Source organism: Anomaloglossus baeobatrachus, chromosome 11 (genome assembly GCF_048569485.1).
Source record: "Anomaloglossus baeobatrachus isolate aAnoBae1 chromosome 11, aAnoBae1.hap1, whole genome shotgun sequence".
Lineage (NCBI taxonomy): Eukaryota > Metazoa > Chordata > Amphibia > Anura > Aromobatidae > Anomaloglossus > Anomaloglossus baeobatrachus.
Window position 1 is genome coordinate 117,193,484 of NC_134363.1, and position 27,207 is coordinate 117,220,690.

The window sequence follows — 27,207 nt, forward strand, 5'->3', positions numbered from 1 at the left end:
TGCGGTATGATCATTCACCCTGCTGTGCCATAGTATGATCATTCACCCACCTGTGCCACGATATGATCATTCACCCTCCTGTGCCGCAGTATGATCATTCACCCTCCTGTGCCGCAGTATGATCATTCACCCTCCTGTTCCGCGGTATGATCATTCACCCTCCTGTGCCGCAGTATGATCATTTACCCTCCTGTTCCGCGGTATGATCATTCACCCTGCTGTGCCGTAGTATGATCATTCACCCTGCTGTGCCACGGTATGATCATTCACTCTCCTGTGACGCGGTATGATCATTCACCCTCTTGTGCCACGGCATGATCATTCACCCTCCTGTGCCACGGCATGATCATTCACCCTCCTGTGCCATGGTATGATCTTCTGTGCTGCGGTATGATCATTCACCCTGCTGTTCCATAGTATGATCATTCACCCACCTGTGCCACGAGATGATCATTCACTCTCCTATGCCGCAGTATGATCATTCACCCTGCTGTGCCGCAGTATGATCATTCACTCTCCTGTTCCGCGGTATGATCATTCACCTTCCTGTGCCGCAGTATGATCATTCACCCTCCTGTTCCGCGGTATGATCATTCACCCTGCTGTGCCGTAGTATGATCATTCACCCTGCTGTGCCACGGTATGATCATTCACTCTCCTGTGACGCGGTATGATCAATCACCCTCTTGTGCCACGGCATGATCATTCACCCTCCTGTGCCACGGCATGATCATTCACCCTCTAGTGCCACGGCATGATCATTCACCCTCCTGTGCCGCAGTATGATCATTCACCCTCCTGTGCCATGGCATGACCATTCACCCCCTGTGCTGCGGTATGATTATTCACCCTTCTGTGCTGCGGTATGATCATTCACCCACCTGTGCCACGATATGATCATTCACCCTGCTGTGCCACGATATGATCATTCACTCTCCTGTGCCGCGGTATGATCATTCACTCTCCTGTGACGCGGTATGATCATTCACCCTCCTGTGCCGTGGTATGATCATTCACCCTCCTGTGCCGCGATATGATCATTCACTCTGCTGTGCCGCGGTATGATCATCCACTCTCCTGTGACGCGGTATGATCATACACCCTGCTGTGCCGTGGTATGATCATTCACCCTCCTGCGCCACGGCATGATCATTCACCCTCCTGTGCCGCGGTATGATCATTCACCCTGCTGTGCCACGGCATGATCATTCACCCTCCTGTGCCACTCTATGATCATTCAACCTGCTGTGCCACGGCATGATCATTCACCCTCCTCTGCCACGACATGACCATTCACCCCCTGTGCCATGGCATGACCATTCACCCCCTGTGCTGCGGTATGATCATTCACCCTGCTGTGCCATAGTATGATCATTCACCCACCTGTGCCACGATATGATCATTCACCCTCCTGTGCCACGGTATGATCATTCACCCTCCTGTGACGCGGTATGATCATTCACCCTGCTGTGCCATAGTATGATCATTCACCCACCTGTGCCACGATATGATCATTCACCCTCCTGTGCCGCAGTATGATCATTCACCCTCCTGTTCCGTGGTATGATCATTCACCCTGCTGTGCCGTAGTTTGATCATTCACCCTGCTGTGCCACGGTATGATCATTTACTCTCCTGTGATGCGGTATGATCATTCACCCTGCTGTGCCGTGGTATGATCATTCACCCTCCTGTGCCATGGCATGATCATTCATCCTCCTCTGCCACGTCATGATCATTCACCCTCTTGTGCCATGGCATGACCATTCACCCCCTGTGCTGCGGTATGATCATTCACCTTTTTGTGCTGCGGTATGATCATTCACCCTGCTGTGCCATAGTATGATCATTCACCCACCTGTGCCATGATATGATCATTCACCCTCCTGTGCCGCAGTATGATCATTCACCCTCCTGTGCCGCAGTATGATCATTCACCCTCCTGTTCCGCGGTATGATCATTCACCCTGCTGTGCCGTAGTATGATCATTCACCCTGCTGTGCCACGGTATGATCATTCACTCTCCTGTGACGCGGTATGATCAATCACCCTCTTGTGCCACGGCATGATCATTCACCCTCCTGTGCCACGGCATGATCATTCACCCTCCTGTGCCACGGCATGATCATTCACCCTCCTGTGCCGCAGTATGATCATTCACCCTCCTGTGCCATGTCATGACCATTCACCCCCTTTGCTGCGGTATGATCATTCACCCTTCTGTGCTGCGGTATGATCATTCACCCACCTGTGCCACGATATGATCATTCACCCTGCTGTGCCACGATATGATCATTCACTCTCCTGTGCCGCGGTATGATCATTCACTCTCCTGTGCCGCGGTATGATCATTCACTCTCCTGTGACGCGGTATGATCATTCACCCTCCTGTGCCGTGGTATGATCATTCACCCTCCTGTGCCGCGATATGATCATTCACTCTGCTGTGCCGCGGTATGATCATCCACTCTCCTGTGACGCGGTATGATCATTCACCCTGCTGTGCCGTGGTATGATCATTCACCCTCCTGTGCCACGGCATGATCATTCACCCTCCTGTGCCATGGCATGATCATTCACCCTCATGTGCCGTGGTATGATCATTCACCCTGCTGTGCCACGGCATGATCATTCACCCTCCTGTGCCACGGCATGATCATTCACCCTCCTGTGCCACGGCATGATCATTTACCCTCCTGTACTGCGGTATGATCATTCACCCTGCTGTGCTGCGGTATGATCATTCACCCTGCTGTGCCGTGGTATGATCATTCACCCTCCTGTGCCACGGCATGTTCATTTACCCTCCTGTGCCGCGGTATGATCATTCACCCTGCTGTGCCGCTGTATGATCATTCACCCTCCTGTGCCACGGCATGATCGTTCACCCTCCTGTGCCATGGCATGATTATTTACCCTCCTGTGCCGCGGTATGATCATTCACCCTGCTGTGCCACGGCATGATCATTCACCCTGCTGTGCCACGGCATGATCATTCACCCTCCTGTGCCACAGCATGATCATTTACCCTCCTGTGCCCCGGTATGATCATTCACCCTGCTGTGCCGTGGTATGATCATTCACCCTCCTGTGCCACGGCATGATCATTCACCCTCCTGTGCCATGGTATGATCATTCACCCTCCTGTGCCGCAGTATGATCATTCACCCTCCTGTGCCATTGCATGGCCATTCACCCCCTGTGCTGCGGTATGATCATTCACCCGTCTGTGCTGCGGTATGATCATTCACCCTGCTGTGCCATGGTATGATCATTCACCCACCTGTGCCACGATATGATCATTCACTCTGCTGTGCCGCAGTATGATCATTCACCCTCCTGTGCCGCAGTATGATCATTCACCCTCCTTTTCCGCGGTATGATCATTCACCCTGCTGTGCCGTAGTATGATCATTCACCCTGCTGTGCCGCGGTATGATCATTCACCCTCATGTGCCGTGGTATGATCATTCACCCTCCTGTGCCACGGCATGATCATTCACCCTCCTGTGCCAAGGCATGATCATATACCCTCCTGTGCCGCGGTATGATCATTCACCCTCCTGTGCCACGGCATGATCACTTACCCTCCTGTGCCATGGCATGATCATTTACCCTCCTGTGCCGCGGTATGATCATTCACCCTGCTGTGCCACGGCATGATCATTCACCCTCCTGTGCCACGGCATGTTCATTCACCCTCCTGTGCCACGGCATGATCATTTACCCTCCTGTGCTGCGGTATGATCATTCACCCTGCTGTGCTGCGGTATGATCATTCACCCTGCTGTGCCGTGGTATGATCATTCACCCTCCTGTGCCACGGCATGTTCATTTACCCTCCTGTGCCGCGGTATGATCATTCACCCTGCTGTGCCGCGGTATGATCATTCACCCTCCTGTGCCGTGGTATGATCATTCACCCTCCTGTGCCACGACATGATCACTCACTCTGCTGTGCCGCTGTATGATCATTCACATGAACACTAATTTTTAAAAGACATATCGATCCTTGCTACTGTTAGTACATACTGTATATGTTGCTATCAATATTTGCAATGTCCTAACACATAGAAACTAACCAAGGATTGTTGTGGTTATTGCATTTGAATTCTTTTAACACTCATTTTGTTTTACACAAAAATGATCAACTTTTTGCTGTTTCACGCTTCTTTCCCCAATTGAAAAAGTGAATGCAATCTGGGCATGGCTATCTCCGCAAATAAGGTTTATTGAGTTTACCTTTTTAAATAATGTGGCATTAAAAGTTGCAAAATCAATCCAATAGAAGGGTGGCATAAAAATAGTGAGTTTGTTCTAGGCAAAAGTGTTCTATGTACAGATGCGCTACAAGCAAAATGGACATCAAAAATGCATGTCATAATGAATATCTCCCAATAGAGATGAAAGTATCCCATGTGCGCCTAACAGCAGAGCGCCAGGTGAGCGCCTATTCTAGCGCTAAACAGTTAGGGCTTGGTCACACGAGTGTAAATCCCGGGTGAGTGATATCTGATGTCAAATAAAATGTCGGGCTGCACTTCAAGACACCACTCACAGTATAGGAAGCCGTGCTGTGAACGCTGACTGAAGCCACAGGGAATACGTTCATTTCTCGCGGTAGCCACTCTTTCAGTATGGTGGCCAGACAGCATTATCATGCTATTTACCTGCAGATTAACCCTATATCTGCAAGTAAATAGCATTTTCCAAAATGACAGGCTCCCTTTTATTAACGGGATTGTCCACTGCCAAGACAACCCTTCTGATTCCACTTCCCCCAGGTAAAATGAAAAAGCCTATACTCATCTCCTGTACCGGCACCATTCCAGCAGTGCCGCGGTTTTCATAATTTGGGGTTGAGACATCACGTGAGTTTCGCTTCCAGTCAACGCCGGCTTCTGTCTCCCCACCTTTGGACCAAATGAATAATCAACAGGAAGTGAGCTCAGGCACAGCCCTTACTTCCTGTTGATTAACTCAAATGGTCCGAAGGCGGGAAGAAGGAAGCCAGCGCTGATTGGGTGTGGGGCTCGTATGACATCACAACCCCACGTGAGCCTGGGAACACAAACCGCAATACCGCTAGTATTACACCAGTATGGGAAGTGAGCATAGTCTTCTTTATTTTACCTCGGGAAAACATGGTGGATCAGAAGGGGGTGTCCGACTAGTGGACAATCCCTTTAACACTAAAGTTTTATCTCAATTTGAAAGAAACTCTTTCACTAGAATATAGCTAGGATTTTACAGTTAATGTAAGATTTCAGAAAGGCTACAGTGAAATTGTAAAAACATGGGGCATTTCTTTATATTTATCCAAAAGTGGATCCCAAAGAATGGAAAGACATATATCTACTATTGGGCTAGAAAATACCAGAAACATCACAATTGCACTGTGTGAACATGGTCTGTTCATCTTTTTAAAACAAAATCTGAAGATCCCGAAGACTATTCGTTAAGGACACCCAGTTGAAACGTTTTGGAACTTTTCAAACTTACAAAACTAATTTTATCCTAAATCACCCTGACTGTATGAGTTAATGACCCTTATTCTTCAAAAATAATATTATTAGTACAAAACGCACTTCATTTCCAGCCCGTATGAAGAAGGAACATGAATAAAATTATATTACTCGAAAAGTTTCTGTGCTCATCAACATGAACTTAGAAAAGCAATTAAGCTCCTCTGCATGGCACCTATTTTCTGCACAACATCCAGGGAAATAAAGCATAGCAGATTATTATGGCTAGTCCTCATAGAGAGGAAATATCCCCTACCACATAGCATAATTAAATCAGTTAGGATTCACCGGATAGATTTATTTGTAGGTGACTTGGCAGCTATAATTGAATTGTTATTGAAGTACTTTGGTACCTTTATTAATTTATTATGTTGTATAAATGGGTTTAAGGTCCGAGAACCTGCATAGAATTACAAGGTGTGGATTTCAGTAGTGGAGTTTGCAAATGATGCTTTAATAAATCCCTGAGCCACCTCATACCTGAGTGGTCATAAAAACGTGATCTAATTTAGGTCGAATGTCATAGTGACATGTTTTCTCCACATTTGATGATCAAGTACAAATAATTATAGAAAAGACAAATAAAATGACTGTGTCAGGCTGAGAAGCAATTATTTTGGCTAATGAAAGTGTCACAATGGCTTTGGGATAGCGGGGAACTGGGGCACCGAAGCTGTCCTACAAGCTAGGGGACTATCATCTAGCCCTCACCGCAGAGCTATTTCTGATGGTGGAGAGACCTGAGTCTCCTTCCTGGCCCTGATCCTAAGCAGTCCTGATCTGATTCCCCCTCTGCTCTGGGAAGAACAAGACAGGAGTGTGTTCAAACCACAAATAAAGACCACGGGAAAAAACAAAACTCTGTCACAAAGCACACACACACAGGATTAGACAATAAGAGAATCAGGAGGAAAAGAAGAGCATGAATGAAGTACAAATCAACAGGGCTACACTCCCCAACCGCTCCAAGCAAAAAGCAAAACTAAGCAGAACCTTCACCAGAGGGGGTCTGGGACACCAGACCTCACTAACCAACACAGAATAAACTAAAGCTGGCATGGGTAGAAGGAGTCTAAGGGGTACTTTGCACACTACGACATCGCAGGTGCGATGTCGGTGGGGTCAAATTGAAAGTGACACACTTCCGGCGTCGCAGGCGACATCGTAGTGTGTAAAGCCTAGATGATACGATTAACGAGCGCAAAAGCATCGTAATAGACCGGATACAATTTCAGATCTACAGGTCCGGGAGCACTTGGGCACCAGCAATCATAATATGGTAAGCTTCAACATAATATTCAATAGAACATTTCAAAGGGGGAATGCTAAAACCTGGAATTTTAGGAAAGCTGATTTCAACAAATTAAGGGAAGAGCTTAAATGTGTAGATTGGGACAAAGTCATAATAACTGGGGATATCGAACATAACTGGGGTAAGTTTAAGGATATACTACTAGAGTCCTGTAAAAAACGTATACCCTCTGGTAATAAAATGTCCAGGAATAAAAAGAAACCACTATGGATAAATAAGACTGTACAAAGTATAATAAAACAAAAACAAAGGGCATTTAAAATCTTAAAGGCTGAGAATACAGAAATAGCATTTCAGAAGTATAAAGATATCAATAGGAAATGTAAAAAAGAAATCAAACAAGCAAAATTAGCTACTGAAACAAAAATCGCCAATGACATTAAAATAAATCCCAAAATCTTTTATAAATACATTAATGCCAAAAGGAAAACAAAGGATAGTATCGGCCCCTTAAAATATAATAACAAGTTAGTTATAGAGGACAAACAAAAGACTGAGATATTAAATAGGCATTTCTCATCTGTATTCACCAAGGAACTGACTGTACCAGGGATCATTCAACAAGTGAAAAATAAAAGTTCGCCACCCGATATAATTAATTTAACACAAGATGAAGTACGCCTACGTCTGAGTAAATTAAACATTGACAAATCCCCAGGGCCAGATGGCGTTCATCCACGAATATTGAGGGAATTGAGCTCCGTAATCGACAGACCGCTGTATCTCATCTTTTTAGACTCACTTGTAACAGAGTTGGTGCCTCAGGATTGGAGGATTGCTGATGTGGTACCGATATTTAAGAAAGGTAAGAGGGTAGATCCAGGCAACTACCGTCCAGTAAGCCTGACATCAGTAGTATGCAAAGTTTTTGAGGGCATTTTAAGGGATGACATGCAAAAATATATTGCAGAAAATAATATGATAACTGACAAACAGCATGAATTCATGAAAGATAAGTCGTGTCTAACCAACCTGTTGGGGTTCTATGAGGGGGTAAGTTCAAACCTGGATATTGGTAATGCAGCTGATGTGATTTATTTGGACTTTGCAAAGGCATTTGATACTGTACCACATAATAGCCTTATACTAAAGCTCCAGAAGCAAGGACTAGGGGACACAATATGCAACTGGGTAAGGAATTGGCTAAAAGATAGGAAACAAAGAGTAGTCATAAATGGTACATTCTCTAAATGGGCTATAGTCAGCAGTGGGGTGCCGCAGGGATCTGTGCTAGGACCAATTCTTTTTAATCTCTTTATTAATGACCTTGTGGATGGGATTGATAGTAAAGTGTCAGTCTTTGCCGATGACACCAAACTATGTAGGATATTAAAAACTGACCTGGATAGTACAATATTACAAAAAGATCTGGATAAGATGTCAGAATGGGCAGATACTTGGCAAATGAGATTTAATGTTGATAAATGTAAAGTAATGCACCTAGGACGGAGTAATCCTATAGCTGCGTATACATTAAATGGAAGTAAACTCGGGACTACAGAACAGGAGAAGGACTTGGGTATTCTCATTACAAATAAGCTGAGCTGCAGTATTCAATGTCAAGCAGCAGCTGCTAAAGCAAACAAGATTTTAGGGTGTATAAAAAGAGAGATTAGATCCCGTGATCCCAACGTATTGTTACCCCTCTATAAATCACTTGGAAGGCCACATCTGGAATACGGGATCCAGTTTTGGGCTCCACATTTTAAAAAGGACATTCAGAAGTTAGAGTCAGTTCAAAGGCAGCTAACTACACTACTACAAGGAATGGAAGGCCTCCCATATGCTGAGAGGTTGAAAAAGTTAGATATGTTTAGCTTAGAAAAAAGACGTCTCAGAGGAGATCTCATTTATATGTATAAATACATGTGTGGTCAATATAAAGGACTGGCACATGACTTATTTCTTCCGAAGACAATACTAAGGACCAGGGGACACTCACTGCGAGTGGAAGAAAAGCGATTCCGACAGCTAAATAGGAAAGGGTTCTTTACAGTTAGAGCAGTCAGACTGTGGAATGCCCTACCACAAGAGGTAGTAATGGCAGATACTATAACAGCTTTTAAAAAAGGGCTGGATGATTTCCTCAGTACACACAACATTGTTGGTTATAAATGACTTAGTGACTAAATGTAGAACTGGTGGAGGAAGGTTGAACTAGATGGATCTAGGTCTTTTTTCAACCTAAGTAACTATGTAACTATATGTAACTATGTAATCGTATCATCGGTGTAGCGTCGGCGTAATCCATAATTACGCTGACGCGATGGTCCGATGTTGTTCCTCGTTCCTGCGGCAGCACACATCGCTGTGTGTGAAGCCGCAGGAGCGAGGAACATCTCCTACCGGCGTCACCGCGGCTCCCGTAGGCTATGCGGAAGGGAGAAGGTGGGCGGGATGTTTACATCCCGCTCATCTCCGCCCCTCCACTCCTATTGGCCGCCTGCCGTGTGACGTCGCAGTGACGCCGTACGACCCGCCCCCTTAATAAGGAGGCAGTTCGCCGGCCAGGGCGACGTCCCAGGACAGGTGAGTCCATGTGAAGCTGCCGTAGCGATAATGTTCGCTACGGCAGCTATCACAAGGATATTGCAGCTGCGATGGGGGCGGGGACTATCGCGCTCGGCATCGCAGCATCGGAATGCGATGTCGCAGCGTGCAAAGTACCCCTAACAGTATACAGCACATAGGAGGGGAGAAGATGTGATAGGCCTCCCTACACTATGTGATTAAAAGAGTAAGCAGACTAGCATAGATTAACACTTACTAGCCTGCCTATGAATAAGCACACAGCAGGTCGATGCCTGAGTCTGTCTGTGTTGATCCCAGACACCAGTGAAACAATCTGGTGGAGTGTCAGAATCTGCAATGTGAATTGAGTCCAATGCTGTCTTGACAGTCGAAGTTTGTGCACAACTCCGTGTGACAGAAAGTTATGTTAAATTCTGCTAACTAAAGTAAGGGTCCATTTACTGTACAAGATTATCGTGAAATCGCAGTCTCAACAAACTCTCCATCACCCAACAAACGAGAAAAATGATCTTTCATCAAGTGTTGTGTTCCATCATTTTTCTCGCTGTGCATTAACAGATCGCTTAAGACACATAAGTTGTCATTTTTCTCGGCAGCACACGACCAGTGAACTCAGATAAACAGCACTTGTGCTACAGAGAACGGCAACTTATGTGTCCTGAATGAAACGTTCAGTATCCACCATCAAATGGTGGGTAACAGGCTATTAAAAAAATCGCTAGGCAGCAAACAAATAGCTGATCGGCCATTGTGGCACCCCAGGGTTGCCACAGTAACAACACAAAGGGTTAACTCCCCACACACAACACCAAGACCTCCTGGCCAGAAGGGGGAGACCAAGATGCTTCCCTGTATATTCTGGTGGGAAGGGGAAATGGTCAGTAGTTTCAGTTTGGAAGTTCAGTGCAGAGCACTGAGGAGAAAGGATCTGCAGGTTGGAAGCTGGCTTTAGCTCACCTCAGGATCCACTGACCAATTCCAGGCCTAGCTGAGGGTCTGAGGAAAGGAGACAGATTACAGAAAGGAACATTCCTGGGAGACAGAGCATTGCTGAGCTCATCCCAGTGGAGCACACAGAACGGATGCTGGATCCGAGACTGCAGGTTACATACTGCACAGTCAACACCAGAGAAGTGAGGATTCCACATTCTCTATCTGTACCACAGACACAAGCAACAAACGCAGAGTTCAGGAACATACTAGTAAGGACTCGAGTTGCCTGTCAGGTCGGTACCTAGGAGCAGAGCAGAGCAGAGCCAGCTGCATAGTTCACACCGCAGCAAGGCCACAGACACACAGTGCAGGCAAGGAAGCCAAAACGGCCCGGCTGGGTGGGAGAAACCCTGAACCCCTCACAGACTCCGTGGACAGTACTCTGCTGAATACCATCATCAGTAAAGGACAAAGAAACTGCAAAACCGTGAGTCTGCCTGTTTATTGTGCTCGTGTCCTGCACTCCCCCCATAGACTACTATCACACTGCCCCGGGGAAAAGGCTCTACCCGTGGGGAGCCGTCCCATCTCAAGCTGCCTTCCATCACCCCGGAGGTTCTGCAGCAGCGGTGGTCATCTCTGATCACATTCCACGGGTGGCGTCACGAACATATCCCCCCTTTTTATTGTGGAACCAGGGAGCACAGACCGGGTCATGACACCGTGATCCCCTTTCCAGAAGCAACCCCTTGGCCCGGTTCTGGGTATCCCCTTAACCCCTGGCGACACAACTTTGGCGTCACGAACAGGATGCGGACTGGACCCGGCTGCAACCCGGGTGACGTGTGCCTGTAAAGACTTATTGCATCGCATAAAAGACTTGCACTGTGAATTGTTGCAACAAAGAACGGACTTTAAACTTTGCAAAGATACCTGGAAAAATTCAAAAACATCATTGGTAAAATTTTCCAGGCGCCATCTTTAATCGCGCCATTAGCTGCTACGCGCGGGAAAACATCGCGCCTAAACTAAGACTCCGCCCACTGCTTGCAGAGGAGGTGCGCTCGGTGCTGCGACCCGAACGAAAACGCAGAAAAGTGTCCCAGGCTTGCTGTCAAGAAGACTGGTGAAATTAACTAAGGGGGCGCAAAGATGTCGCAGCAGGGAGACGCTGTTGTACCCGGCGGTGCAGCGGCACCTATCATGCCGTTCCTGATGCCGTACACCCCGGGTGCAGTGTGGCTGCCGCAGTACTCAGGTGAGCCCAACACACTTAATGACTTTATCGGAAAGCTAAAAATCTACTACAGCATGTACCCCCTGACAGAAGCTCAGCGTGTTGGTATGCTTATGGGACAGTTAACTGGCAATGCCCAGCGGGAGGCTACATCCTGGCTGGACGATGCAAAGGACACTGTAGAGCATATAATAGCTGGACTAAAAGCAGCTTTTGAATCCACTGCTGGCAGCCGGGCTAAAATGAGGTTCTTTGGATGCAAGCAAAAACCTAGAGAGAGCGCAAGAGACTTTGCCTTAAACTTGCAGGAGGCGCTCAGAGCACTTAAATTAGCAGAACCTGCCTTAGCCCCTGGAGCAGATAAGCTGCTGATAGACCAATTCCTGGATGGACTCTCATCCCCTTCCCACCGGGGACAACTGAGCATGATGGTGATCCAGGATCCAGGACTAACATTTGCCCAGCTAAAGGATAGAGCCATCCGCCTCCAGCAGGTGGAGGAGCCGCAGGATATAGACTCTGTTCAACACCTTACAGTGGCACCCCAGCAGCCAGTAGTGCCGGTGACATCGGCCATGTCAGCGGCTGCTGCTAACCACCTGGAGCCCATCACTAATGAGGCTCTACATCAAAAGCTTGAAGCCCTTACGGACACTGTTGCTTCCATGGCTAGAATCGTCCAGGAGCTGCGTGGATCCAAGTCTGCACCCAAGATTGAGCTGGCGACCAGCAAGGAGGATGTCCCATGGATGAGGCCTAGGAGATACCAAGCGACGAGAGGACGACCCAGCGACCGCTACCAGCCGGATGGACAGCCCATTTGCCGCCGTTGCAATGAGCCAGGTCACTTTGCCCGTGAATGTGCTTTAAATGGGGATCCCCTGGGGAGGCGGGCCGCTCCTCAGGAATGAACTCTCAAGGTCCTTCACCCTGGCACGACAAGTATGTGGGGGGACGTCCAGTCATCCCCATCGTGCTGGATGGCATTCCGCTCAACGCCTTGCTGGACACTGGTTCCCAAATATCATCAATTCCGCATGTCCTTTATAAGAGGTACTGGGCTGATTCAGACGTTAGCAGTGGTCCATCTAATGTTGCATTGAATATATGGGCTAGCAATGGTGAATTAGTACCACAGGTTGGTTTCAGAGAAATGACCATTAAGATTGGGAGAGTAGAATTGCAGAATCAGGGTATTATCATTGTTGATGTTGACCGACGAGAACGTGAACCAACTATGCTGCTAGGAATGAATGTAATTGAAAATTGTTTTGCAGAGGTAATTACTGTCTTGCAGCAGATCGTCGAGACTGCCAAACCTGGGCAACAGAGACTCCTGCAGAAGGAAATTAAAGCCTTGATGCTGAAGCAGCAGGTAGAAATGTCAGGAGGTGAAATTGGCAGTGCAAGGGTAAGTGACCCAATACCTATTGTAATTCCTCCCAAAACAGAAATGCTGGTCTGGTGTAGAGCCGCAATAGGCATCAGAGGGCGAGACTATCAGGCCCTGGTAGAACCCGTGTACTCAGACAGTAGGCCCACTGTATTGACGGCCAGAGGAATAGTTGAGGTACACAGGGGAAGAGTGCCAATACGCCTTCTAAATTGTGGGGAAGATGAGGTCACCCTACCAAAGTATGCTACCATGGCTAAGCTATATACGGTTGATAACAACGCCATCACCACCGTTGAGCCCTTGAAGCCGTCAAGTCAGGCGGAAGACAATGGCTCAGAGGGAAAGCTGGAGGATTGGTGCCAAAAGCTACATGTAGGTACCGATTCTACACCCTCCCATCAAAAGCATGGAGTATACAGGGTAGTGAAAGAATATGAACAAATATTCAGCAAACACCCATTAGACTTTGGGCAGATCAAAGGGGTAGAGCACACTATACCCACAGGTAACCATCCACCCATAAAGGAGAGGTATAGACCAGTACCACCGGCTCACTACCAATGCGCCAAAGACATGCTCAAAGAAATGAAAGAAGCAGGGGTAATAAGAGACAGTTGTAGCCCCTGGGCAGCCCCACTAGTGCTAGTTAAGAAAAAAGATGGGACCATGAGGATGTGTGTAGACTACCGACAGATCAACCGCATTACACACAAGGATGCATACCCATTACCTAGGATAGAAGAGTCATTGGCTGCATTAAAATCCGCTACTTACTTTTCCACCCTAGTTCTGACTAGTGGGTATTGGCAAGTTCCTGTGGCAGAGGCTGACAAGGAGAAGACAGCGTTCACCACGCCGATGGGCCTCTGTGAGTTCAATTGTATGCCGTTTGGACTCTGCAACGCACCTGGAACCTTCCAGCGACTGATGGAGTGCTGCCTAGGACATAAGAACTTCGAAACTGTCCTCCTGTACCTGGATGACATCATAGTCTACTCCAAGACCTATGAACAGCATCTACAAGACCTGGCAGAAGTGTTTGAAGCCTTATCCGGATACGGCATGAAAATCAAGCCATCCAAGTGTCACCTTCTAAAGCCAAGGGTACAGTACCTGGGACATGTCGTGAGCTCAGAAGGGGTAGCACCAGATCCTGAAAAAGTTACCGTGATCAGAGATTGGTCAAGACCCACCAGCGTGAAAGAGGTGAGGCAATTCCTGGGACTGGTGGGCTACTATAGAAGATTTATAAAAGGGTTCACGAAGCTAGCAGCTCCCCTTCAAGACATCCTGGTAGGACAGTCAAAGAAGTCTGCAGCCCGAAATCCTCCTTTCCAGTGGAGTGATGAGAGAGAAGAGTCCTTTAAGAAGTTGAAGTGGGCACTGACAGGAGAAGAGATCCTGGCATATCCAGATTACCATCAACCCTTCATTTTGTACACGGATGCCAGTAACGTAGGACTAGGAGCAGTATTGTCTCAAAAGCAGGAAGGCAAAGAGAAAGTTATTGCCTTTGCAAGCAGGAAGCTCCGGCCTACAGAAAGAAACCCTGAGAATTACAGCTCCTTCAAGTTAGAACTACTGGCCGTAGTTTGGGCTGTAACAGAGCGTTTCAAACACTACCTGGCAGCTGCAGACTTTACCATCTTTACTGACAACAATCCGTTGACCCACCTGGAATCGGCAAAATTAGGTGCACTGGAACAGCGGTGGATAGCCCGACTGTCAAACTACAACTTTGTCATCAAGTACAGGGCAGGCCACAAGAATGGGAATGCAGATGCCTTATCCCGGATGCCACACTCGGGGAACGTGGAAGAGGAACCGGAGGGACTGGAAGAAATTGAGCTGCCGGCCTTTCACCGTCCTAAGGTGGGACAGTATCAACCGAGTGTCTACCAAAAACAACAGCAGGCAACTCTCAACCCATTAGCACACCACGGATGGGCTGACACACAAGACAGCGATCCAGCTGTGAAGCTAGTGAAAGAACTGCTTACACAACAAGGTGCATACCCTAATCAGAATGCCCCAGCTGAGACACAACATCTCTGGAAAGAGAGAGGTAAATTGTTCTTGTACCAAGGGAAGCTCTGTAGAAGGCACACCAATCCAAAAACACATGAGTTGGTCTGGCAGATCATCGTGCCCAAGAGAGACGTCAAGATGGTTCTGGAAGCTTACCACGACGGTGCTGGTCATTTTGGTTGGAAAAAGTTGGAAGTGCTCTTAAGAGAAAGATTCTACTGGGTTGGCATGAGAAAATCAATTGAAGATTGGTGTAGAAAATGCGGACCGTGCAACCTCAGAAGAAAGGATCAACAGAACCAGAGAGCCCCACTCCAGCCCATAGTAACCAAGCAACCACTCCAGCTAGTCGCATTAGACCACGTCAAGTTGTCACCAAGCCGGTCCGGCTATGTCTATGCTTTAACCATCGTGGACCATTACTCACGCTTCTTGGTGGTGGTACCCGTGAAAGACCTTACAGCTAGAACAGCAGCTAAAGCATTCCAGACGTACTTTTGCAGACCCCATGGTTACCCAGAACAAGTCCTTGCAGATCAAGGTCCAGCTTTCCAATCACAGATCTTCCAAGAATTCTGCAACATGTATGGTTGTAAAAAGATCCGCACAACAGCATACCATCCCCAAACAAATGGCTTATGTGAGAAGATGAACCATATTGTGATTGACCTGTTGAAGACCTTACCAGAGTCAGAAAGAAATCAATGGCCAGAGAAATTGCCAGACTTGGTGGACTTGTACAATCATGTCCCGGTGAGTTCTACAAACTGCACCCCCGCTTACCTCATGCGTGCAAGGCCCGGTAAACTGCCAATTGATTTAGATATGGGAATTCTGAAGCCAGATGCAGAAATTCAAGAATCCAATTGGGATACCCTACGTCGGCAACAGTATCGCCAAGTACAAGAGTGCGTAGAGAAAAGTCTCCAACAAGCTAGGGGAAGACAGGAGAGAACCTTCAACCAGCATGCTCTAGCAACCCCATTGCAACCTGGTGACCAAGTTCTCAAGAGGAAACGGCGCACAAACAAATTGGATAATCAGTGGGAAACCACCCCCTATACAGTCTTACCATCCAGTATGGATAATCCCAAAGTGTGTCTCATCAGTAAGGATGAAGGAAGGACATCAGCTGTCGTGTCAAGAGATCAACTCAAACCGTGTCCTGAAACCCTGAAGACACCAGAAGTCACCTTACCCATACAGGTACAACCTGTCAAGAAGGAAGAAGATGTATTCCATACAGTCTTAGGAGATTTCCCAAAAACATGGCCAAATTACCATGGAGCAGTAGTAGTCCCAATGATCGCCTTCCCCCAAGTGGTGGAACCACAATCAGAACTCATACCACAAGAAGTCTCAAGACAAGAAGAACTGGAAGTTGAAACCGTAGAGGAAGAACAGATTCCTGGTCCCAGTGAGCTTGCCAGTCCTACAGTCAGTACCCCATCCTCACAAGTACCAGAAACACCAAATAGGTACACTTCCACTCACACCATTATGCTAAGTACACCCAGTACACCAGCAGTATGCAGGTCACAGCGTAGTACTCAGGGTCAGATACCAGCAAGATATAAAGACTAATGTGGAATTGCATATAAAATGTACATATGTTATAATGTTTATATGAAAAACCGTAACAGTTTAGTGTACAGAAAAGGTGAGAGAAGAGTGGTGTAAGGTGGCAGCACGGAGAGTTACAACTTGATCACATTGTTGGTGGCCCGAGGGCCGTGAGGCCTACTGCACTTATGACCAGAGTAGAGACACCTTTAAGAAGTGTTTGTTGATTGAAATGTTTATTTAATTGCAACGTTAAGACCAAAAGCCCAGTACCTACAGAGACTATACTGTATGAACACTTATATATTTTTGAACATTTTGGACTCTTTTTGAGCTTTAAGGTTTTTGTATTTTTTCCTTTTGAGACTCTGTATATATATAATTGTTGTGATAACTTGTTTGTTTGTTTCACAGTCCCGGAGTACTGTTCTTCACTAAGGGGGAATGTGGCACCCCAGGGTTGCCACAGTAACAACACAAAGGGTTAACTCCCCACACACAACACCAAGACCTCCTGGCCAGAAGGGGGAGACCAAGATGCTTCCCTGTATATTCTGGTGGGAAGGGGAAATGGTCAGTAGTTTCAGTTTGGAAGTTCAGTGCAGAGCACTGAGGAGAAAGGATCTGCAGGTTGGAAGCTGGCTTTAGCTCACCTCAGGATCCACTGACCAATTCCAGGCCTAGCTGAGGGTCTGAGGAAAGGAGACAGATTACAGAAAGGAACATTCCTGGGAGACAGAGCATTGCTGAGCTCATCCCAGTGGAGCACACAGAACGGATGCTGGATCCGAGACTGCAGGTTACATACTGCACAGTCAACACCAGAGAAGTGAGGATTCCACATTCTCTATCTGTACCACAGACACAAGCAACAAACGCAGAGTTCAGGAACATACTAGTAAGGACTCGAGTTGCCTGTCAGGTCGGTACCTAGGAGCAGAGCAGAGCAGAGCCAGCTGCATAGTTCACACCGCAGCAGGGCCACAGACACACAGTGCAGGCAAGGAAGCCAAAACGGCCCGGCTGGGTGGGAGAAACCCTGAACCCCTCACAGACTCCGTGGACAGTACTCTGCTGAATACCATCATCAGTAAAGGACAAAGAAACTGCAAAACCGTGAGTCTGCCTGTTTATTGTGCTCGTGTCCTGCACTCCCCCCATAGACTACTATCACACTGCCCCGGGGAAAAGGCTCTACCCGTGGGGAGCCGTCCCATCTCAAGCTGCCTTCCATCACCCCGGAGGTTCTGCAGCAGCGGTGGTCATCTCTGATCACATTCCACGGGTGGCGTCACGAACATATCCCCCCTTTTTATTGTGGAACCAGGGAGCACAGACCGGGTCATGACACCGTGATCCCCTTTCCAGAAGCAACCCCTTGGCCCGGTTCTGGGTATCCCCTTAACCCCTGGCGACACACCATCATTTAGTGCTGCTACTTGGATCACGTAAACAAACTTTAAAAACTAGCAATCTCTGGTGGTCAGTCTGAGCTTCTAAAGGATGAATGATGGAGGGTCTCTGTGTCTCTTTGTGGAGATCATAATCTGGCATAGGAGACCTTGTAGGCCGGACAATGCTCCCTATTAGCAGGCAATCACCAGTATGGGTCTGTTTACATGGACCCACTGTCAACACTAAACTACCACCAATCTGGACACATTTTTCAATCAGCAGCTGTTTCATAACCTGTTTACAGAGGCAGGTGGCAGTTATCGATGCGCACTGAGCAATCAGTAATAGATGTGTAATAGATCACTCAGTGCGCATAGGTTGCCACTTCTCTTGGCAGTACAAATCCTGTTTACACAAGGTGATGTGCTGGCAAGATCGGTGATGTCTTAAAGCTGTACAAAAGATTCCACTAGCTGAAGCAGTGTATTGCTCATTCATTGGGTGATACAGAGTTCAGGAACATACTAGTAAGGACTCGAGTTGCCTGTCAGGTCGGTACCTAGGAGCAGAGCAGAGCAGAGCCAGCTGCATAGTTCACACCGCAGCAGGGCCACAGACACACAGTGCAGGCAAGGAAGCCAAAACGGCCCGGCTGGGTGGGAGAAACCCTGAACCCCTCACAGACTCCGTGGACAGTACTCTGCTGAATACCATCATCAGTAAAGGACAAAGAAACTGCAAAACCGTGAGTCTGCCTGTTTATTGTGCTCGTGTCCTGCACTCCCCCCATAGACTACTATCACACTGCCCCGGGGAAAAGGCTCTACCCGTGGGGAGCCGTCCCATCTCAAGCTGCCTTCCATCACCCCGGAGGTTCTGCAGCAGCGGTGGTCATCTCTGATCACATTCCACGGGTGGCGTCACGAACATATCCCCCCTTTTTATTGTGGAACCAGGGAGCACAGACCGGGTCATGACACCGTGATCCCCTTTCCAGAAGCAACCCCTTGGCCCGGTTCTGGGTATCCCCTTAACCCCTGGCGACACACCATCATTTAGTGCTGCTACTTGGATCACGTAAACAAACTTTAAAAACTAGCAATCTCTGGTGGTCAGTCTGAGCTTCTAAAGGATGAATGATGGAGGGTCTCTGTGTCTCTTTGTGGAGATCATAATCTGGCATAGGAGACCTTGTAGGCCGGACAATGCTCCCTATTAGCAGGCAATCACCAGTATGGGTCTGTTTACATGGACCCACTGTCAACACTAAACTACCACCAATCTGGACACATTTTTCAATCAGCAGCTGTTTCATAACCTGTTTACAGAGGCAGGTGGCAGTTATCGATGCGCACTGAGCAATCAGTAATAGATGTGTAATAGATCACTCAGTGCGCATAGGTTGCCACTTCTCTTGGCAGTACAAATCCTGTTTACACAAGGTGATGTGCTGGCAAGATCGGTGATGTCTTAAAGCTGTACAAAAGATTCCACTAGCTGAAGCAGTGTATTGCTCATTCATTGGGTGATACGCAACCTTTGTACACTAAAAGATATGAGGACACTAGTTCATGATAATCTTTCAGTGTAAAGGGTGCTTTACACGCTGCGATATCGCTAACGATATATCGTCGGGGTCACGTCGTTAGTGACCACATCGGGCGCCGTTAGCAACATCGTAGCGTGTGACACCAATGAACGACGATCAACCAGCGCAAAAACGTGAAAAATCATTGCTCGTTGACATGTCGTTCATTTCCTTAATATCGTTGCTGTTGCAGGTACGATGTGTGACACCGCAGGAACGACGAACATCTCCTTACCTGCGTCCACTGGCAATGAGGAAGGAAGAAGGTGGGCGGCATGTTCTGGCCGCTCATCTCTGCCCCTCCTCTGCTATGGGACGGCTGCCGTGTGACGTCGCTGTGACACCGCACGAACCGACGAGCGACGTCGCAGGGAACATAAGTCCGTGTGATGGGTGTAAGCGATGTTGTGTGCCACAGGCAGCGATTTGCCAGTGACGCACAACCGACGGGGGCGGATACGCTCTCTAGCGATATTGGTACTGATATTGCAGCGTGTAAAGTACCCGTAAATGCAAATTAAGAGGTGGCAACCTATATAGATCAACAAATGACCATTTAACAGTCCTTGTAACATGACCAAGGGTAAACGCTAAGCAAAGACACCCATCCTTCTGCTAACAGCTGATTTGGGGTTCATGCCCCTCATTATTGGGGTGCTGGTTGGCCTTTGCCCTTGATTTACCAAACTGCAGTCCTTATGGCCTCCAACAGGTCATGGGTTCAGGATTTCCTTAGCACTGAACCAGTGATGGAATCATTATGATGCCTTCATTTGTGCCATACTAATAAAATCCTGAAAACCTGACCTATTGGGGGCCGTAAGGACTGGAGTTTGGTAACCACTGGTCTAGGGGGTACTCTTTGTCCTTGTGGAGAGTTTTATAGACCAGCAATGCTCTCTGGGAAGAGGATATGCAAATGATCTATCTTCCAGAAGCCTACAACCTTTTCTCTTTATTGAGCTCAAACAGATCAATATTTCTTGCTGAAAACTCCGTTCGTAGATAAAGATTTTCGTCTCTGTTCACTTCGACATCAAGACTTCAGTTTCTGACAGATCCATGATGGATACATTTTTAGAAGACGCCTCACAGATGTTATTAACTTTAATGGGGTCCATAGGTTTCTACATTTTTTTTCTTCCAGGTAGGATAACATAACAGTCAATAACAATAAAATCTGACAGAATTTAGTCAGGGCATTGACAGATCTCCACAATAAATGTCAGATGTTTAGCGCGCGCTCGCTGTCTCAATTTGGGAGATAAATGTGGAGGAACGCTGCCGAAGGGCAATAAATGTGGACTGCTGAACTGAATTAGCTGTAACCTTGTGGAATCAGAATGGCTTCTGCTGTTCTTACTTCATATTATTTGATGCGATTTTATGGCGGCCATTTTTGATAGAGTGATAGGGGATTCCCCACTGAGAGTCATTTTCCACTTGTATTTCTGGGTTTACGTCTGATTATAAAAAGATATCACTTTAGTGGCATGTTCAATGGTGCTAATGAAAACCTTTCATATTTCTGTCTGTAAAGATGATGGATCAGAAACATGGAGAGAATGTTCTCCTACTTTAATAACTAGTAAGTACTTTAAGGCCCTGTGCGCACTTGCCGGTTTTTCCCGCGGATTTCCTGTGGATTTGCTGCATGTTTCGCTGCATGTTATGTTCATAACATCTCTGCAGTGAATCACCAGCAAAACCTATGGGGAAAAAAAATGCTGTGCGCTCTATGCGGATTTTGACAGCTGCATGTTTTGCTGCAGGTTTCCCGCAGCAAAAACAATTGCATGTCACTTCTTTTCCGCACGTCGCTGCGTCATTTCACTCCATTGACTGCAATGTTATCGTGAAATCCCGCAGGGAATAACGCAGGCAGCAAATTCTGTGCGGTTCATTGCGGTTTCCTGCGTTATTCCCTGCGGTATTTCGCGTTTTTGGGACATAGTGTACATCACTTCCTGCGTCTTGCAGGGAAATTATGTCATTATGACAGGAAGAGGAAGCCGTGCAGAGAGTAAACACACACACACACACACACACAGACATAGAACACACACACACACACACAGACATAGAACACACACACACACATGACAGACACAGACATAGAACACACACATATCGCACTCACACTCACACATATAGAATACACATACAAATCAAACGGACATATAGAAAAATAACACGCGGGCTCCGCTGTATTTTTACCTTCCAGCCAAGGTAAACACACAGCGGCGGCCCAGTATTCTCAGGCTGGGGAGGGCGAGAGCCAGGGTTAATGCCCCCCCTCCTCCCGCAGCCGAGAATATCAGCCCGCAGCAGCCCCGGGACTGTTGCATCCATTATGCGGCAGTATCGGAGTGCCCCCGGCTCTTCCAGATTGCCGTGATGCAGTGGTAATCAGGGTAATAATGAGTTAATGGCAGCACATCGCCGCCACTAAGTCCAGGCTTGATCATGGCAGCGTCTATAAGACAGCTGACATGATCAACCCATAAGTAAACTGAATAAACACACCGAAAAATCCTTTATTTTAAATAAAACACAAAAAAGCCCCTGTTTCACCCCTTTATTAACCCCCCCAACACACAGCTCCGACGTAATCCACGTCCTGCGATGCTTGCATCCCGCCGCGACTGACACTGTACAGAATGCAGCCTCGCAACGAGCCTACAGGGGTAATTACAGGTCATTTCCCACGGCCGGTAATGTGAACACACTACCGCCGGGAGGAATGCAGCGTGTCGATTGTTGATTGATCTGTCCTCTATCTATCCCTCTATCTATCTATTCTTCTGTCTATTTATCTATTTATCTATCTATCTACTATCTATCGCAGAAGGAAATTACTTTTTTTTTTTCTTATCTTTTTCAATGTGCTTTATTGCATTGAATGCATTAAAACACTTGTACCAACCGCCACACGGCAAAACCGCGGCAATACCGCAAACAATACCGCGGTAAAACCGCAGCAAACCACATGCGGTTTTCGGGTGCGGTTTGCCGCGTTTTTTTTACCGCGGGTGCGGTAATCGTTCAGACCCTGCGGAATTTTATTAAGAAAATTCCATTTTCCAGTGCGCACAGGGCCTAAAGGGGATCCTCAGCATGTTTTTGCTATATAATCCAAGGGCAGCATAATGTAGGGAAACAGACCCTGATTTCATCAATGTGTCTCTTACTTGGCTGATTGGTGTAGTTTCAATAAAATCAGTGTTTATTCAGCAGGAAATTATCACTAGTGGACTAATTGTCTCATGCCGTGTAGTCCTGCTACTCAGTTGAACCCCGCCTCCACCTCCCATTGGCAGCTTTCTGTCTCGGGTGTGTCACAGGTGACAGACAGTCATGTGATTTCTGGCACTGGCACTGTGTTTGGCTGCTCAAAATGCTCCTTGACCTTCTATTATTCCTGCTGTTGGTATACATTGTACTAGGTAGCTTTCCTGCTGGGTTTTCATCTCTTCCCTTTTAGGATCCAGCAGAGCTGTCCCTCCATCCAGCTGCTGATTATTATAATTATCATAATACTGATATAATTATACTAGACTAGTCATTATAAAAGCAATGGCGATCTATGTGTACACATGCTATGAGTAAGGACAACACATTCGAAATGTGTAAGCGATACTTAACAAGCCTGAGGGGTATGAGGGAATGCCCCCCCTCTTTTGTATATTGATGTCCTAATTTTGATATAATTATCAGTATTCTATTTGTGCTTAAATACTCCCATCTTCCTTGGACTTGAACTGGTGATATTATTTAGTTCATTGAAGCTCTGGTTGCAAGCAGCTGGCTTGCTCTCCTCTGTGGTATTGTTGCTGTTACTTTGCTGAACCTCTACCTGACTCATCTGTGGATAAGTAGTTTATGCATTTTCCCATGTGTCCTCTTTGTGTCTTCTGTAGTGTTTAGTGGGGTTGACGTAGAGCTCATCCCACCCATTCCATATTTAGGATCCAGCACTAGGGATACTTAGGGTCAGGTATCCAGCTCAGCGCATAGGTGAGGAATCTATCTAGGGTGGTGTGGGACCCCAGGGACCAGCGGTAGGTTTGGTCAAGGGTCACCATCTCCCCCTTCCCTAGATGCAGGGTTCCCCTTCCCTTTCACCGTTCGCTTGGTACTTCTTCGTACCTAGTGTGATACTTTCTGCCCAAATGTACACAGAAAGTTGCTAATTAGTGGTGTGGGCGGGGTTATACACAGCTCAGCATTTAGAACACTGGTAGATCTGCAGGAGAGAAATCAGTAATTCTGTCAAAACTACAGCAAGCAGCCGAGTAACTGATAAATCAATGGAATCAGGGTCTCTGTGCCTATACCATGCAACAGTCAAATTACATAGCAAAATCCTGGTGACGGATTCCCTTTAAAGCTTTACCACAGTATCTGAAAGCAGAATGAGACATGTCATAGAGGAGATGCAAACAGCAGTGCAAATAAACACAATAGCGCTGGTCATGGAAGGGAAGAAGCCTACAACCGTCATAATGGTCAGGAAATGGCTGCACCACTACCGTAATTCTTCTAAATTAGATTTTATGTGACTCCATCATTAATAGATAAATCTTACCGTTCTTGTCAACCAGATTGCGATTAGCCTCCATTTTACTGTATTTTTCCACATTCTTCTTGCCGCATGCAACCAGTTCTTCTTTTAAGGCCCCCATCGCTTGGGTCAGCCTTTCTGGCTCTAGTGTCACAGTGTAAGTAGGCAGTGGTGGGATCGGAGGAGCATTTCTAATAACCATTTGAAATTCCTATAAAAAAAAGTATGTGTCACATGAGATGAGCAATATAAAATGCTGTATAGTGGAGGTTATATACAAAAGTAGACATTCATTGACCTTAGTAGCATGTCTGCAAACTAACTGATATTTCATAGAATCATAGAATGGTAGAGTTAGAAGGGACCTCAAGGGCCATCGGGTCCAATCCCCTGTAAGTGCAGGTTTTCCTAAATCATCCCAGCTATATGTTTATCCAGTTTCCGCTTGAAGATTTCCATTGATACTTACTTAAAGGGATTGTCCAGGACTGTGATATTGATGAACGAAGTTTAGGAAAAGTCAAATATCTGCTCAGAGGGGGACAGACCCTTGGCACTTTTCATGATCAGCTTTTATCAGCTCCAGTGGTGATAGGATGTAAAAAGTGTACAGAACTGGAACAGCTCCTTGCACGGTATAGTGGTCATTCCCAGGTACTGCAACTTAGATCCTATTCACTTCCATAGAAGCTAATCTATAGGACATAGCTAAAGGAGCTGTGCTGCTCCACAATGTACATCTATCCAGCTGAACAGTGCGGGTGACTTGTTTCGGAACGCCGCCAATCTGATATTGATAATCTATTTTAAGAATAGGTCATCAATGTTAGTTATGATACTGGAAAAGCCCCTTTAAGGCAACATTGAAATTCCATTAAAACAATGTACAGTAGTAAGAATAAAAGTGAGACATCCTGTTAGGAGAGGTGTTCCTTCTCAATTGACAGTCCGGTCTAGCAGCATTGTTGTGTTACTAGCGTAAACTGTACATTCTCCTGTGCTGCTATAAGAGACAGCTGTGCCTGTGCAGCATCGGAGCGCAGCAGCCTGATGAGATTAGTAGCTAACAGAATGCACCATCGCTCTGGCCAGATTAAGTGCAGTTCTCATGAAAAGAGGACCACATGTTGTCATGCTCCCCCCCTTCCCGAAGACTTCAATCGTGTTATGATTGTGTAATGTGGATTATGTCTTGTGTGATGATATTGTATGTAATGTAAATTGTGATGTGTAGCAGTGTTGTATTGTGTTATAGTGTTGGGATGTGTTTATACTGACTGTAGGGTCAGCAACAGTTAATAGTTAGGACTAGCCCATAGTGGGAGGAGCTAGACGATAGGGACAGTGACTGTTTCCTGTTAGGAACATCAGATAGGGCCCAGTGTTTGACTAGAGCAGACCTAAGATTTGGTTAGCTGACAAGGCTGAATGACGTGGGTGTCCATGCGGCTAGAGGACACTGAAGCTAGAGATAGCATTATCTGCTATATAGAGTGAGAAAGAGGTGACAGGAGCACAGAATGAGCTAACATAGTGGGGTCAGTGGACTGACCAAGAGAACGAGTGACCAAATGAGATGTATCTGACTCGCCCGCCCCAGGGCCTTAGGTGACTCGGTGTCGGGCCGGGCTAGTCCGGGGGGGTCAGCGGTGGCGGGGCCCGACTGATGGGGGGGAGATGATGATGGGAGTTGCAGTTTATTGAAATTCGTGACGCCACCTGTGGAATTGCGTGGCTATGGAGCCGCAGCTGCTGGAAGGGACCTCCGGGACTCATGTTGTGGCAGCTGAGGTGTTTCTTGCTCCCCACAGGTGGAGCGGGTACCCCGGGGCAACCTTTGGAAAAGTCTATGGTGTTTGTTGATGAGGTGCAGGACAAAGCAAACGACACGGTGCTTGCAGTTAAGATGTTTACTCACTTTTAGGTTTCAACATTGCAGCTGACCGGTTACCCACGGTATGCCAGGATCCGCCGTCTTGGGCCTCCGCCGATCCCGAATAGTTCAAGGGTCAGTACCGACGCACCCCTCAATGTATCCTGTCTGGCAGTCTCGCTAGCACCGAACTGCACTAGGCTGTCCTGCGCCTCCTCCACCGAGCCTGTCCAAAGGGTGGCTGACCTAAAGGCCCCGTCACACTAAGCAACATCGCTAGCAACATCGCTGCTAACGAACAACTTTTGTGACGTTGCTAGCGATGTTGCTGTGTGTGACATCCAGCAACAACCTGGCCCCTGCTGTGAGGTCGTTGGTTGTTGCTGAATGTCCTGGGCCATTTTTTAGTTGTTGCTGTCCCGCTGTGAAGCACAGATCGCTGTGTGTGACAGCGAGACAGCAACAACTAAATGTGCAGGCAGCAGGAGCCGGCTTCTGCGGAGGCTGGTAACCACAGTAAACATCGGGTAACCAAGAAGCCCTGTCCTTGGTTACCCGATATTTACCTTTGTTACCAGCCTCCGCCGCTCTCACTGTCTGTGCCGGCTCCTGCTCTGTGCACATGTAGCTGCAGGACACATCGGGTTAATTAACCCGATGTGTGCTGTAGCTAGGAGAGCAGGGAGCCAGCGCTCAGTGTGCGCTGCTCCCTGCTCTCTGCACGTGTAGCTGCAGCACACATCGGGTAATTAACCCGATGTGTGCTGTAACTAGGAGAGCAGGGAGCCAGCGCTCAGTGTGCGCTGCTCCCTGCTCTCTGCACGTGTAGCTGCAGCACACATCGGGTAATTAACCCGATGTGTGCTGTAACTAGGAGAGCAGGGAGCCAGCGCTCAGTGTGCGCTGCTCCCTGCTCTCTGCACGTGTAGCTGCAGCACACATCGGGTAATTAACCCGATGTGTGCTGTAACTAGGAGAGCAGGGAGCCAGCGCTCAGTGTGCGCTGCTCCCTGCTCTCTGCACGTGTAGCTCCGTGCGGTGGTAACCAAGGTAAATATCGGGTTGGTTACCCGATATTTACCTTAGTTACCAAGCGCAGCATCTTCCACGTGGCGCTGGGGGCTTGTCACTTGTTGCTGGTGAGCTCACCAGCAACTCGTGTAGCCACGCTCCAGCGATACCTGCCAGGTCAGGTTGCTGGTGGGATCGCTGGAGCGTCGCAGTGTGACATCTCACCAGCAACCTCCTAGCAACTTACCA

The 27,207-nt window shown here is 47.3% G+C and overlaps 1 protein-coding gene across 2 annotated transcripts in view; it reads right to left on the reverse strand.

Annotated features, from left to right (window-relative positions):
* TRIM29 (tripartite motif containing 29) overlaps positions 1-27,207 on the reverse strand; it is a 124,742-nt gene that overhangs the window by 32,755 nt on the left and 64,780 nt on the right. For both annotated transcript variants that reach the window (XM_075328554.1, XM_075328553.1), the window contains exon 4: positions 24,099-24,285. In XM_075328554.1, the coding sequence (XP_075184669.1) occupies positions 24,099-24,285 (187 nt within the window). The remainder of the gene's footprint in view (positions 1-24,098; positions 24,286-27,207) is intronic.